At 39.6% G+C, this 16,390-nt stretch overlaps 1 protein-coding gene across 1 annotated transcript in view; it reads left to right on the top strand.

Moving 5' to 3' along the window:
* Positions 1-16,390, top strand: part of LRP2 (LDL receptor related protein 2) — a 220,105-nt gene that overhangs the window by 168,940 nt on the left and 34,775 nt on the right. Inside the window, exons 53-62 of the mRNA XM_073019794.1 lie at positions 2,624-2,847; positions 4,058-4,235; positions 5,252-5,448; positions 6,537-6,782; positions 7,477-7,605; positions 8,564-8,683; positions 10,026-10,142; positions 10,874-10,990; positions 12,011-12,148; positions 14,643-14,765. Coding sequence (XP_072875895.1) covers positions 2,624-2,847; positions 4,058-4,235; positions 5,252-5,448; positions 6,537-6,782; positions 7,477-7,605; positions 8,564-8,683; positions 10,026-10,142; positions 10,874-10,990; positions 12,011-12,148; positions 14,643-14,765 — 1,589 coding nt within the window. The remainder of the gene's footprint in view (positions 1-2,623; positions 2,848-4,057; positions 4,236-5,251; positions 5,449-6,536; positions 6,783-7,476; positions 7,606-8,563; positions 8,684-10,025; positions 10,143-10,873; positions 10,991-12,010; positions 12,149-14,642; positions 14,766-16,390) is intronic.

Here is a 16,390-nt window from a genome sequence, read left to right as displayed (position 1 = left end):
TTTTAGAAATTCCTTTCTTCTGTTATGTTTATTTTGCTGCCAAAGTCAGTGTAGAAAAGTTTGGAGTTCTCTAACACCGTGTTCCCTTGGGACATGCCACTGGAAAAGAAGGAATACCTGGCACACATGCTAGTGCTCTTTCTTCCTGTGCTCATGGCAGGCATAATTAATCAATTCCAGAACTTTCCCTTGAACTGGTTCATTTGCTATCCTAAGGTAGCCCTTAGCATTCTCATTGCAGAATTTACTGTAGCAGATACTAACTCACTCTTAGGGTAGAGATTAACTTTAATTGGAAGCAGTGAAATATTATTTCTAGTTTACTTATACCATTTTGATGTGATATACTGATGGTAATACTCTTAGCCCTTCCCACAGTGTGTGTATCCTCTCTTAAAAGGCACATCAGAGAGCTGAGTTAGCTTTCCATGCAATCCTATATTGAATTAGTAGAAGCATCAGGATGTTCAAAGAAGCTTCAACAATTTTCTAACTGACTTTTATTGTTCTTTGGATCCTATAGATTTTTCTTGGTTTTGAAAGCTTAGTAGGTTTCACTCAGTGTACCTTTAGACAGTGTTTCCAGGAGCATTAGAGACGAAAAAAGGAATTTTCTAGTTGTACAATATTCTGTTTACTTTTTGATACAATCCAATATAGATTATTTGTGTAGATGGATTATAAAATTTAGGCAGTAGATTTCAGTCTAAAAGTCAAATCATAATATGAGGCCTGTGATCTGGGAATAAAGGAAACTTTAATATTCATGAGCCATGTTAAATTGGTTACCTCTTGGAGAGGTAGCAATGCCTGTGTTCAGAAATATATCTCATAGACACATAAAACAATAGATTTTTATAGAGAATCCAATTGATTCCTTGTACATCTTGGGATGCACCAACACATCATTGGAGCTGTGCCTGTAGTTCTACTCTTACTTTTTTTTTTTTTGGGATGGAGATTTGCTCTTGTTGCCCAGGCTGGAGTGCAATGGCATGATCTCAGCTTGCTGTAACCTCCGCCTCCTGGGTTCCAGCGATTCTCCTGCCTCAGCCTCCCAAGGAGCTGGTATTACAGGCATGCACCATCATGCCTGGCTAATTTTGTAGTTTTAGTAGAGACAGGGTTTCTCCATGTTGGTCAGGCTGATCTCGAACTCCCGACCTCAGGTGATCTGCCTGCCTCAGCCTCCCAAAGTACTGGGATGACAGGCGTCAGCCACCACGCATGGCCGTGTAGTTCTATTCTTGACAAAAAATGCTCATAGAGGTATCTGAGGTCTCTTTACAGAGATTACAAAGGAACTGAAAGGGAATGTCTCAGGACTACTTTCTGGTCTATGATTTTTTAAAGAAACAGATGGTGGCTAGGTGCAGTGGCTCACACTTATAGTCCCCGCACTTTGGGAGGCTGAGCAGGGCAGATTGCATGAACTCAGGAGTTCAACAACAGCCTGGGCAACATGACAAAACCCTGTCTCTACAAAAATTACAAAAATTAGCTGGATGTGGTGACACCTGCCTGTAGTCCCAGCTACCCAGGAGGCTGAGGTAGGAGGATCACTTGAACCCAGGAGGAGGAGGTCGCAGGGAGCCAACATTGTGCCACTGCACTGCAGCTTGGGCGACAGAGTGAGACTGTCTCTAAATAAATAAATAAATAAATTGGATTGTGACTGATTTCTGGTCATTTACCTGCATCCTTATCAACAGAGGTCAAGCACATCTTCAAGTTTTCCTATGGCTTCTATAAGTTACCATAAATTATATTTTAGGAAATATTTTTAACATTGCATGGCTAACATTATCAGGTTTCTTAGTTGATAACTTGTTCTATCTCCTGTTTGAATTTTAGGATATGTTCCAAATTTTTAAAATATTAAATTGTCACTATTTTAGAAATGATTTCTGACATAGACCCATAGTAATGAAAGCCCTTGGCACTGAGAGGACTTGGGAATTTGGCTGTGGATCCTCTGTAATATATTGAAATCAGAGAACCTTCTCTGGAGGTTTCCTCATCTGGAAAAGTATTCGCTAATGGTGCCATGGCACGATTAATAATAAATGTCCTGCTGGTGTTTGCAAAGTTAACCCTGCAGGCCTCTAAGTTGTGTTCCCCTCAGGTTATACTGAGAACCCAACTGTCTCCTAGAATAGCGTCCCCTCCGGAATGTTAATGAGATGGTAGAATTCCAGTACAATATTGCTATCTTCTGATTTCTTCCAATGGTGTTGGAAGAAACAAGAATGGTGTTCACCCCAGGATATCAAAAGGGTGCTTAATGAGGAACATCAACATAAGAGGCCGTAAACCTACAATAGCTATACCAGCTTCATCTGCAGGAAAGCAGCTGTGGTTAGGAATTAGTGATTATTTAAACTCCTGACACTATTCCTATTTTGTTAAGCATTGCCTTTTCACTTCTACGCCTTTTGTTCAATTCAAATAAATCCTTTAAGTTTAGTTTTTGTTTTAATTAAAGACTAGGAGTTTTGAGGATCTGAACTTCTGTTATCTCTGGGAGGTAGAATTTTGTTGATTTGTGAATTCATTTATCCTGCAAGACATTAGAGGAGAGGGATTACCTTCATCACGTAACTGTTTCTGCTTACTGTTGCAGGTACTCTGATTTGGAGGGCCACCGTCGACACACAGTGTATGATGGGACACTGCCTCACCCCTTCGCTATTACCATTTTTGAAGACACTATTTATTGGACAGATTGGAATACAAGGACAGTGGAAAAGGGAAACAAATATGATGGATCAAATAGACAGACACTGGTGAACACAACACACAGACCATTTGACATCCATGTTTACCATCCATATAGGCAGCCCATTGGTGAGTAGGTGACTGAGGGATTTGGCATGGTTGCCTTGGGTTATGTGCATGTCATGATTGTCTTTAAGCATGAACTTTATGATTTACAAAGAGTTTGTGATTACTTGTTAGTGTTTCTTCAAAGCATATGCTGAAAGTTGACAGTAGGCAAGTATCTTGAGAGTTTATCCCTCTTCCCTGGAAAGACTACCTAGAACTCTTCTTTTTCTTAAAACTCGCTAAATTCTTCAAGATCATCTTTTTTTTCCTTTGTTTTTGATAAGATTTAACAGTTATTATGTTGCCATATTTACTTTTTCTATTTCTGTGGGAGGACTGAAGTATTTTAAAGGAATTAAAAATATGGCATTTCAGCCCTAAATACTAAATACTAAATAAGTGCATATGATATTGTGTGTAAGATAGATATTATTCTTATCTTCTAGAAGATAATGTCAAGAGCAGTGCGTTTTAGTGTTTTTTAAGTAAGAGAACTTGTTTTTATCGGATTGTAAACTTATATCCCTTTTTACGCAATTAAAGCAACTTTATGATTTAGAGATAATCTAGTAAAGGTCTGGAGTATATTTTGGGGATAGACTGGTTTTTGTGGGTCTGCTTTGTTGTGATGTCTTGCTAAAACATATGACAAACTTGGAATTAAGGAAAAATGAGAATTAGCAAAATAAAGAAATTTAGTTATTTCTTTCTGGAAGTTAATATTCTTCATATACTTTTTATTAGAAGTTCGAGTAAATATTCATCTCAAAGTGGTGACCTGGAAAATTAGTAAAGATGATGCTCAGTTTATTCATCCATGTTATTTTTGGCCAAACTTCTGTTACCTATATACTTAGAATGAGGGAATGAATAAAGGATCTGTTGGAAATTAAAACTTTAACCTAGGTCTAGGCAAATGAATATAAGCTAAGTTTACTGCCTGCTGTCCCAGGACTTGGAGAAACACATCTTTTCTAGTCAGAAACACCAGTGAGTATAGCTCACTTCTGGTAGCATATAAATGAGCTTTCTTAAAGCACATGGTTGTTGCTTGTATAACTCTATCATCCATTTTATTTAAGAACTTTTGGGAAAATCAGAAATCTAGGATAGTTGGGTTTTTTTATTCCCTAAGAGGTGATAAATTTAATGTCAAGATGTATAATCAGCTAATCTGTGCTTGATATTCTCTTTAAGCAAATGGACATATATTTTCTTCCTTTTCCACTAGTGAGCAATCCCTGTGGTACCAACAATGGTGGCTGTTCTCATCTCTGCCTCATCAAACCAGGAGGAAAAGGGTTCACTTGCGAGTGTCCAGATGACTTCCGCACCCTTCAGCTGAGTGGCAGCACCTACTGCATGCCCATGTGCTCCAGCACCCAGTTCTTGTGCGCTAACAATGAAAAGTAAGGCTCTCTTTCCCCTCTCCTCAGTGCCTCTCTAGCCCTTGTACAGACATTGACCTTCAAGGCTCCAAGGGATGGGAGTTTTCTAATGAGACAAGATTTTGGTTAATTAACTTGGTTTATGTGGAACACAGCAAGACTCTCAGCCTCCAACTTCAGATAATATTTTCCATGAATAGAAGGAGCTTGCTAACCAAACTGTTATGCGTATATATACAAACTTTCATAGAAAGGAAGCAAACCATATATTTCTCATTTTTAATTGTCCTGAGTGTTGGAGCCAGAGTGTATGTAAGTACATACTGAAAAATATTCCCCAGGAGTAATAGAATTTCACTGTCTTTTCCATGCCTATGTCGGCCTAGCTCCTTAGCTGCCTATGCTAGGGGATCTAGGGTTACACATTCAAATCCATTTTTGATCATTTGTGTTTGCTATGAAACATGGCCACAGATTATTTCCTTAACAATGTCCACAGGCCATTGATGACTAGGGGACCTGAGTTAGAGAGTGGCATGGAGAGAGGCATTAATGCAGATCATAGCGTCTAAGATGCAGTGGTAGACGATTGTAGTGATTAAATAAGATATCTGAGATTAAGAATCTAGCATACATTTATTGTGAGAAAGACCCTCAGCAGTTGTTTTTGCCCTCCAACTTCCCAAACAATACTTTTATATCACCCTGGCAAACAATCTGAACCAATCACTGCTCCTAGAACACAGCTCAAAACATACACTCTGTGTTTATTTATTGTTTTTTGTGGACGGAATTTATTAATCATATTTAAAGCACATTTTCAGTTTGTATTTGGATCTTAAGAAACCTGTTCTATCTTGCCAAGTTATGTTTTCTCTGAAAATACACCATTGTAACTGAGATTTAATTGATCCTCTTCTGGGGCCACGAGAGAATTCATGCATGTCATTTCTTGGAATTCAGTGTTGATTCCTTCTCTCCAGATAACTGTTGCCCCTGGTGGTTTGCTAAAAAAGTGCTGTATGTTCTCTGTGCAGGTGCATTCCTATCTGGTGGAAATGTGATGGACAGAAAGACTGCTCAGATGGCTCTGATGAACTGGCCCTTTGCCCACAGCGCTTCTGCCGACTAGGACAATTCCAGTGCAATGACGGCAACTGCACCAGCCCACAGACTTTATGCAATGCTCACCAAAATTGCCCTGATGGGTCTGATGAAGACCATCTTCTTTGTGGTGTGTTGAATTGCTTTATGCCTCTTTTCCCCACTTCTATGTTGATTGTATAATTGTATACAATCATGATTCTGTGGGTATTTCCTGAATATCATGAACTAAAAACCAGTTCAAAGTCCTAGAAGGAAACTCAGGCTCCACCCTTTTTCTATTTTTATGAAGTGTTTTTGTGTGTGTGTGTGTGGTTTTTGTTTGTTTGTTTGTTTGTGTTTTAGAAATCTTAAGGTTTTTACAAGGCAAATGGTTGAAGTAGATAATCAGTTGTCTCTACTGGTGGCTCTTCACCATGTGTGAGGCATTTAATCCCCTTTGAGAGCTAACACTGAGGAGGAAATGAGAGGTTTCCACCCCCATTTTTAACAGGGACTCTCAGTTGTCATATTTATTTACATTTCCATTTAAAAGGCAAAAAAAAAAAAAAAGTGAGCACAGCAGCTCATGCCTGTAATCCCAACAGTTTGGGAGGCTGAGGCAGGTCAATCGCCTGAGCCCAGGAGTTCAAGACCAGCCTAGGCAACATGGCAAAAGCCTGTCTCTACAAAAAATATAAAAAATTAGCCTGGCATGGTGGCATGTGCCTGTAATCTCAGCTACTTGGGAGGCTGCAGTAGAAGAATAGCTTGATCCTGGGAAGTCGAGGCTGCAGTGAGCCGAGATCATGCCACTGTACTCAAGCCTGGGTGACAGAGCAAGACCTGGTCTCAAGAAAAATAAATAAATTATCAAATAGGCAAAAAATAAAATTCCCCCAAACTAAAAACAACACATCAATAACAGTAACAAACACAAAGTTTGAAGACTCTTTTCCAGTAGGAGAATAGGGACTGAGGAAGGTATGCTTAACAGGTCAGGGTGTTCAGTTCTTATCTCTTAAGTCTTTATGCAATAAAAAGATATTTAAGAATTTGAGAGACAGTAATAGTCAAAAGAAGGAGTGCTCCATGTAGTAGTACTGATTGACAAGTACATTAGGAAATAAGTCTTCTAAAAAGAAATCATGATCCTGCTATCCAGGATTCACTGATGTCAGTTAGGAGCTTTCATTCTTGATGCCTTCCAAGCTGATAACCAAATGTCCCTGCTCTCAGAGAATCATCACTGTGACTCCAATGAATGGCAGTGCGCCAACAAACGTTGCATCCCAGAATCCTGGCAGTGTGACACGTTTAATGACTGTGAGGATAACTCAGATGAAGACAGTTCCCACTGTGCCAGCAGGACCTGCCGGCCGGGCCAGTTTCGGTGTGCTAATGGCCGCTGCATCCCGCAGGCCTGGAAGTGCGATGTGGATAATGACTGTGGAGACCACTCGGATGAGCCTATTGAGGAATGCAGTAAGTTCCTACGGGAGGGCCAAGGCATGACCAGAGCGGGGAGACATGAGGAAACTTCCATGAGGACTGAGAGAGGACATGGAGCTTTCTTTTTCAGCCCGATGAGATGCTCCGCCTTGGCACTCCCTGCAAACTCTGGCACTGAAAGGCAGAGTATAGCTGTATGACTTGCAGGTGGAACCAGACGCTGTTTCTCAAGTGGCTAATACCTCCTTTTGATACATAGAATGCCTAACCAACCAGAATATGATACCAAGAACTTACATGTTGTATATCTACTGCTTTCTCACTTGGGCCACAGAGAAATGTTATGAGGTAGGGAAGGTGGGTGTGAACCAGTTCCATTTTACAGATGAGGAAACTAAGGTTCACATTAAGTGGATAGTCACATTACTGTTTAGTGTCAGACCTAACACTTCAACCCAGGTTTTTAACTTCAAACCCTGTTCTTCCCCAACCCCACCCACAAAGTTATACTGTAAAACAAATGAGTGGTGCTGAGATAGTGAGAAACTTGAAACTATTTTTCTGTTCATGGTGAACAGATCACATCTAAAGCAGACACATATTGCCAGAGTCAGTTTTCTTGGTAATATGGTCATTGTTACTCCTCAGTACCACAGCCTCAATGTGACAATGGAAAGGTGCGTTCTTGTACCTTCAGTTCTGACTTTGATGCCTCCTCCCTTTTCAGTGAGCTCTGCCCATCTCTGTGACAACTTCACAGAATTCAGCTGCAAAACAAATTACCGCTGCATCCCAAAGTGGGCCGTGTGCAATGGTGTAGACGACTGCAGGGACAACAGTGATGAGCAAGGCTGTGGTAGGAGGGGCTGCAGGGGAGTGGAGGGAGGGACAGCAAGTCCACATGTCAAGCACCGTTTATTAGATGAGAGATGAGAGTATATTTCCCATGTCATCTTTTCTTTGTTTACTTCTGAAAAAAATGGTTGATTCTTCTAATGACATGTTACATTTGGTAGCATTTTGCAGGATTACTGGGAGTATTGAATTTATAGCATTTTAAATCATGCTGTCATTGAGGAAGACATTATTAAGATGTTAGAAACTTGTGTAATTTCTTCCAGATGTAGAATTCTTACTCATACTTGACAAGTTTAAATTGTTTCTCTAATTTTATAAATTGGTTGAAATTGGTAGAAAGGGGTTACAGAAAAGACTTGGTATCTATCTCTAAAAAGGATATTTCCAAATTAGGATATTTCTTATTTGGGGATTTTCATATTCTGAATGTCTCTCTGATTTTCCCTGTTATCTATTGGACATCTGTAGTCCCTCTGGTAACATGGGAAAGTCAGATAAATTAATGGAGTTTGTCAAGATTAGTCATAGTCTAACTTGAAACCAAAGCATCTGTGAGTATGTGTGTTGGGTTTAGTTGGAAGAGAAGTAAGGAAGATACCAAATTCTTTTAAGGACACTGAGTCCAATTGACTGAAGATAATATGATCAAAATATTGTTTATTATGACATCATTTTAGCCTCCCATACCAGGCCTTTGGTGCAAATTACAAACCACATACCATTTCATTCTTTGCACAGTTTCTACCAAAGGGAATGGATTGAGTTTCAAGCGGTAGGATAGGTTCAGGGTAGCTAAAAGAGGGAATATTGACCATGAATGTTGCTGGCATTCCTCTCTTTGGGAGCTTCAAGAGTGTGCTAATAAAATTCTCAGACTGTCTCACAAGGAAGCCAATACTACTTTGTGCATTTCTCTGCCAATGGTTTATGAAGTCTTTGCAATGACTGCTTTGCAGAGGAGAGGACATGCCATCCTGTGGGGGATTTCCGCTGTAAAAATCACCACTGCATCCCTCTTCGTTGGCAGTGTGATGGGCAAAATGACTGTGGAGATAACTCAGATGAGGAAAACTGTGGTGAGTGTTCACAGTCCTATGGTCCTTATGTGCCACCAGAGCTGTGATGTTTGCTTTTTGTCCATAATTCAATTGTCCATGTCATTGATCCTCAATGGGTAGGATATCAAGCTGTCTGATCTCTTTCTTTCTGCCGGTCAGTACATTTCTACTTTCTCTTCCACTAGAGACATAAGCATCTTCTCCTTCTGAGGTGTTTCAAATCAAGCTTTTGGATGAAGGTATTTACCGAAGTATATCTTTTCTGTGTCGAATTTATTCACACCCAACTTTTTTTTCCAAAAGAAGTTGTGGTGACTTATGATAAAGGAAAAATATAAAAAGACAAATAGAATAGAAATAGAAAACCAGGACCAGAGAAGTAGAGAGAGGAAAGGTACTAACCCAGAGACACTGCTTCTTAAGCTCTTTCCCCAAAATGGCCTTCACAGGAGAGGAGAGAGAACTTGTGTTTGCATTATTACACTTCCTAGAATAGCTGACTGTAAAGAGGGCTAATAGTTAAATAACAGGACAGATTTTAGTTTCTCCCAGTTGAAGGTATTGACTACAAGGCATTGGATAGGGAGGTTGAGGAAACGAAGTCAAGAAGCTGAGATCATATCAAACTAGATGGTCAGAACACACTCAATGTATGTTCTGAAAGCAAGCTTAATGAAGCCCTGTCCAGAATGTATATCACTGACTCATGATATGCATCAATTTCTAATCGACTAATGAAATACATTCTAACGTTATTTATCTTTTGGAAGAAAGAAGTGATCACCACTTGCCATAGGCAATGAGAGATTTAGGAAACTAACTACATCTGCAAATATCAATTAGCTAAAAACTTATACAAAAGGGTAATCCAATTGGCATTTTGTCTTTTATTAATAAAAGTTCATGATGAATCCTATAAGAGGTTATCTAGAGTTTCATGAAATAAAAAAAATTAAGATAAAATCAAGTTGGGCATGGTGGAACACACCTACAGTCCCAGTTATGCAGGAGCCTGAGCTGGGAGGATTACTTTAGTCCAGGAGTTCAAAGCCAGCCTGGGCAATGTTGAAAGACCCTGTTTCAAAAAAAAAAAAAAAAAAAAAAAAAAAAGAGAGAGAAAGCAAGCAAGAGAGATCAAAAAATCACCTTTGGACAAACTTCTTAACAAAGGCCATTCTTTACAGACTCAAAATTAAGGTGAAAGGTCTAGTTTTGGAGGGTGAGTGATTTGCCCAAGCACACCTTTGGGGCTTGGGACACAGGAGGGCACTGGGCACCCGGGCACTTTGGCCAGCTCACACGGTGTCTCCTGTGTGTGATTCCTGGTGCACGCTCATGGTCAGGTGCCTTTCCTTTCCAGCGCCCCGGGAGTGCACGGAGAGCGAGTTTCGATGTGTCAATCAGCAGTGCATTCCCTCACGATGGATCTGTGACCATTACAACGACTGTGGGGACAACTCAGATGAACGGGACTGTGGTAACTGTCATTTGAGAAGCTTACCATAGAATTTTGTACTGTGACAGTGTAGGGGCTTCACGTTAGTGTTCATAAGGCTTTTAGAGGAAAATGATTTTAGTATATGTGTAATATATAAACCTTAGCATAACACAGTATCTTCTGCTCTGTATTTTCTATGCATTATTCTTAACTCATAGCAGTCTAGATCAGTCATAATAGAGGAAAATAGCAAGGAATTAAAAAATTTAATTTTAATATCAACCCTTCTTAGGAGTAGATTTTAATCTGCATTAGCTTTGTGAACAAAGACGTTGATCTTGCTACTATTCCACGGAAAGTCACCTTAAGGAATATACACGTACTACTATGACTGTCTTGTGTAGAGGTCAGATCATTGAGAAAGGAATCCTAAACCCAAAGTAATTTTTATAGCTCTTTACTGATTTGGTGTTGGGTCTTAGGAAAATTAGAAAACATTGAGAATTGGGGAATTCTGATTTCTGAAGAAAAGCTTAAGAGCTGGAGATTATTTAATAGAAGGGAGCTAGGTACTTCCATCTCCGTATGTTGAGTGGGGAAAGTGTGAGTTTTGAGAGTGTATTAATTTGCTAACCACAAGTTGTGGGTTTGCTGTGAGCCAGTCACAGGGTGTAGATAGGAATGTGATGGAGTACCCACTGTACTCCAGGTACCTAATCTCTGCCTGAAAATGACAAGGCCTTCTCAGAATGACAATCTTTTCTCTTCAGAGATGAGGACCTGCCATCCTGAATATTTTCAGTGTACAAGTGGACATTGTGTACCCAGTGAATTGAAATGTGATGGAACCGCTGACTGTTTGGATGCCTCTGATGAAGCTGATTGTCGTAAGTCCCTAGACACATATGTAGTACTGTTTACCTGAGAGTATGGATATGATAGTTTAGACATCAGTCAGCTACCACTTCTTAGTTTAAAAGGCCATAGGTATTGTCTCTTCAGCATGCACTGATAATGATCAGTTCACCGGAGTTCTAAGTCATCATAATCATATATTTCACAATGGCCGTTCAAGTGCATTTCTTTGCTATTTTAAATGGAGAATATATTAAGTAATTTGTGCTAACAAAGTATTTATATATTATCACCTACTATACAAATCATTAATTAGATAAAAAACATTTCAGATAAAAAATATTCAAGCAATGAATACACTAGTATAAAGAACTAGGGTTGGGTATTAGAACATTTTGAATTTATGGCATTAAAATTTTTTTCAGTCACATCATGGGGTATAAAAATGATTAAAACTTGAAGGGGGCCAGCCCCTCTACACCTTTGGGTATTTCTCATTAGGTGGGACAAGAGACTGAGAAGACTGAGAGAGATCAAAATGGAGTTTCTTATGTCTTCCTTTTTTACATAGACACAGTAACAGTCGGATCTCTCTTTCTTTTCCCTACAAAAACTGGAAAGTCAGTATGATTACTCAGATTTGAATCTTTATGGATCACTTGAATAAATGCAAACTGTTGATACATCATTATTGCTGATCCATCAACAATAACCATCATCCATGATAACTATCCATGATGGTTGTTGATGGTGTGGTTGCCAAAGAGGACTTTATAAATGTATGTGGGTAAAACCAGTCCTAACATTTGCCTATAGAGACTAAGTCCAGTGCTGTCCATGCCATGGATGATTCATACCATTGGAAACTGAGCTCTGATAACTGCCCTTAAGACATAGTCCATTTGACTTTCAGACAGGTCAAGGCCACTATACATCTTGATGAATAAAGAAGAGCAGGCTATAATGGCAAGAGCCAAAGGAGAAATAGCAGGAAGCTTCCCCAAAGTAGTTAATTTGCGTGATAATTTGAATATGTCTTCTCTCCATGGCAGCTACACGCTTTCCCGATGGTGCATACTGCCAGGCGACTATGTTCGAATGCAAAAACCATGTTTGTATCCCTCCATATTGGAAATGTGATGGCGATGACGACTGTGGCGATGGTTCAGATGAAGAACTTCATCTGTGCTGTAAGAGGGAGAGAAACGGAGTGAATGGGAGTGGTGTTGTCTGTCAAATCTCAGTGTTTCTTACATGTAGCATGTGAGCCTGGAGAGCAGTTGTACAATTGTTTAGGACTGGACACAGGATAAGTATTGGTGTTATTTCACTGGGTCTTTCAGCTTCAATTCTCTCTGTAACCTGAGAAAGTTGGGAAAACCTCCATGTTTTTAAACATTTTATGGTCTTAGAAAACAATGTCTTTAAAGGAAATGTTGCTTGGAAACCCAGTGTGCATAAATAAAGGCAGGTCTGTTGTGGTTGAAGTCTGAGGAAGGGTAAGGAGGAGGCTGTACCTCTCCTGCTGTATCCTACATTGGGTGCCCCTGGAAGTACCCTCTCCAAACCCCTAGAGCTTCCTGGAGCACCTTTAGAAAATGCTAAGACTTTCTTAATCTTTACAGTCACTTCCTTTTAACATGGTAAGTCAAGGCCATCTAATTCCCTCTTGCTGAATGATGCGCGCATATATATATATCACACACACATACATATATATATGTATATTTTAAACCCTGTTTGTTTGTGAGTCTCAATTCAGGTACATATCAGTAGCAGTGGAGAAGGGGTATTTCAAAATCACATGCCCTGGCCTCACCCTAGGCTTAGACCTGATGAAGCGAATCTCCAAGAATGAAGCCTGCACATATATATTTTTAAAAAGCTTCTTAGCTTTTTAGTTTAGTCCCCTGGTTGAGAACTACTGATTTTAATGAAGTGAACGAAAATAGAGTTTGCTTTAGTCATTTTGCTACATGCTTGGAGCCACTGGAGAAACTCTAGGGTAATAGTTCTCAAAAGTGTCTTCCCTGGACTAGGAATGTCAGTGCCATTTGGGAACATATTAGAAATGCAAATTCATGGGATGCACCCTATCCAAATAGAAATAAAAAATCGAGCCCAAGAGAAGTAGAGGAAGGAAAGACATTAACTCAAAGACTCTGCTTTTTAAGCTCTTTCTCCAAGATGGCCTTAATTTTGTGAGAAAATTAAGGGCCCAGCAATCTATACATTAACAGGCCCCTCAAATGATTCTGATGCAAATTAAAGTGTCAGGATTTTGTGTAAGTAAAAGCCCTTAACCTAGGAGACAAGACTTTGAGAAGCACTCCTGTTGGAAGTTCACATTGCACCTTCCATCCCCTTTCCCAGCTTCATCACTACTCATTTTTAGCCCAGAGATTTGACTTGTGAAAATGATATGTCTTAGTATTTTGTTTCTCCTCAGAAAACTTTAATTAATGTTCATTATATTTCACAGTTGCATCCCAACATTTTTCTTTACTTCTTAGGAACTAGCCTTATTTTGCTTTGAACTTCATGAATCTTGAGACATATCTTAGACATGTTTAACTTTCAAAGAAGTCCTTAGGAAATCTCTTCTCTCCATAAGGTAAAATGCCCATAGCTAGTAAAAATAAACTTTGGAGAGTCAGAGACACAGCTACCTGAAACAATTTCCAACACTGTTTTATAATATTGAACTTGCCTTTCACAGCAAGTAATTATTGCAATAGTTCTATTAACAATACTTCCAAGAACCAGCCCTTAGATCTGACCTTTTCCCCTCAACCAATCTTATTACAAGTCTCTCCTCTTGATCCATGTGTGTGATACAATGGCAGAAGGAAAATCAGACAGCCCAAATCCTCCATGTGGAAGATCACATGTGAAGACCACATGTATGTTGAGTTCACTGAGTTTGTGGTACATGTATAGTGAACCATGTTACCTGTACCAAACAAGTAGGGGACCTGGGGACTACCCTTGGGTTCCTCACAGCTGTACAGGCAGCAGCTAGAGGTCTCACTCTAGACAGCACGTGTGTCAGGGTTTGATTATGAGATATCGATTTTAAATGTAAGATGTGAGGGAATTCAGGAAGGAAAATCCAGCACAATTTAAAGCTTCAGTAAAAGACTCATGCTCTAGATACTCTATGACAACTGCCATCAGAAGGATCAAACAAATGACTTCCTGGCTATTAGGATAAGAGCCCATGTACTGCCAGCCTGTCCAGCCTCACAGCCACCATTGTGCTCCACACTCCATGCTCCAGCAACAGAGGCCTTTATTCAGGTCCAGAGACCAGCCATGCTCCTCCCTGACTCAGAATCTATGGGAAGTTTCTTCCAAGCCTTCCTCCCCCAACTTATGTCAGATCACCCCAGTAGATGTTTCGTAGTTGTAATTGAATGGTTAATTTGAAAAGTCTGTTTCTCTACTAGAATGAAAGTTCCATGAGGACAAGGACTGTGTCTTTCTTGTTTCCCATCATATCTAGTGCCTAGCGCAGTACCTTGGCGTGTATTGGATATATAGTGTATCTGCTGATTGATTAATCAAATGAGTAAATGAGTGCATGAATGAAGCAAGCCTGGTGCTGGCACTGGGGTATTTTAGATATTGACACTTAGATTCTACTGTTAACTTGTAATTTCATTTTTCCATCTTTCCTGTCAGTGAATGTTCCCTGTAATTCACCAAACCGTTTCCGATGTGACAACAATCGCTGCATTTATGGTCATGAGGTGTGCAATGGTGTGGATGACTGTGGAGATGGAACTGATGAGACAGAGGAGCACTGTAAGCAAAAGTCAAAAGGGAGAAGGAAAAAGGAAGGACCCTAAGTGGTCTGGAGTTTGGAAAATGTACCTCTGGGATTTCAGTTTGTTCTATAGAGTTGTGCCCATGATTGCAGATCTCTGCTGACATAATTGTTTACAAGACCATACAAACACATGCATTGCTTACATGTAACCCTGCCTGTTTCTTCCTGTCTCGTTTGAGCATAATGCTGGCAAATCCATTAATTTTTCAGTCTTTGTTTAAACATTTAATAAGCCTTCCCCTCCTCTTTTCTCATAAGAAACTGAGAACAAACACTAAATACTGGTTGAGCCACACCTCACAAATTAATAGTTTATTTTTTCAGATATAAGATTTGATCATTCTTCAGCCTTCAGGAGTTGCTAATTGCTAATCTAGGCAGGTGCACAGCTGCAGAGATCATGTGAAGCAAGGCAGCCCTGGTGTTAACAGAGCTTATCTAATATCCTTGTTGAAAATGAAAATTCATTTCCCAGAAGAGAAAAGTGATAGATTAGTTTAAGATAGAAGTTTCAAACTGGCTGCATTTAACATTTCAGGCATTGAAATATCTGTGCTTTTTCTGCACTTTCAAAATGTTTTAAAATCTATCCATTGAAGGAGAAAGTTGACCAATTTTCTGGGCAATTTAATTTGCCTAGAAAAAAGTCAGTGAGGAAAATCATTTCCCTGACTCCAGTTATTTTTTTTCTCCAAAAAGACAGTACCTGGGAAAATTAAGATAAATTCTCAATTTTTCCACTTTCTGTTTCTTATATTGATGTTGTATTAGAATGCTTTGCCACAGAATGCTTACTTCTAGCCCCTGTCCCAGAGGAGACTGTCTGTCAGGGAGGACTTTGACACTACCACAACCTTCAAGTTTGTATTCCTGTTATTATTATTATTGGCAGAGATGAATCTGTGGTTATAGCATTAATTTATTTGAGGCATAGCACAAAAGGATGAAAGCCCAGAAATAAAATATTTTCTAAAAATTTGAGCAGATTTCCCCCTTCTCCAAAATCTCTTTCCATTTCCCCTACTAAAAATGCCATTTAAAAAAAAAAATGGAGCAAGACATTTGTAGCACATGATCAAATCCCAGAATCCATAAACTTTTATTCTTTTCAAGGAGCAGGATTTTAGTCTAGGAAACCACTACCAGCCACCACAGGAAGCAAACTGCGACATTTCAATGGCTTAAAATGGCAAAGTTTCATTTCTCACTCATGTAAAGTTTAATGACTGTCTAGCAACCCTCCTCCATCCTATAATTATGCCATCAGGAACACATTCAAGGTTGCCAAGGCAGGAGAAGATCAACATGGTGGAAGCACACAGCTTCTTAACTTCCTGAGCCTGGAAATGACAGATATCCTCCTGCTCGTGGTCCATTGGTCAGAACCAGTCACATGGCCCCGCTCTAACTGTAAGGGAGACTGGAAAAAGGAGGAATGTGCATTCTCATACAATTTACCCTTGTGTAACTAAATACTCCTTTATGATTTTCTTCTCATACGTGGAACACCCTTAACTCCTTCCCAAGGGACATAGCTTAGTCCATTCAGAAACTGAAATCCAGGACCTCTGGGTAATGGGCAGTAGCCACTCAATCAGTT

Source organism: Chlorocebus sabaeus, chromosome 10, assembly GCF_047675955.1.
Source record: "Chlorocebus sabaeus isolate Y175 chromosome 10, mChlSab1.0.hap1, whole genome shotgun sequence".
NCBI lineage: Eukaryota > Metazoa > Chordata > Mammalia > Primates > Cercopithecidae > Chlorocebus > Chlorocebus sabaeus.
Note: the sequence above shows the minus strand (reverse complement) of the source record. Positions and strands in the feature narration are given on the sequence as shown.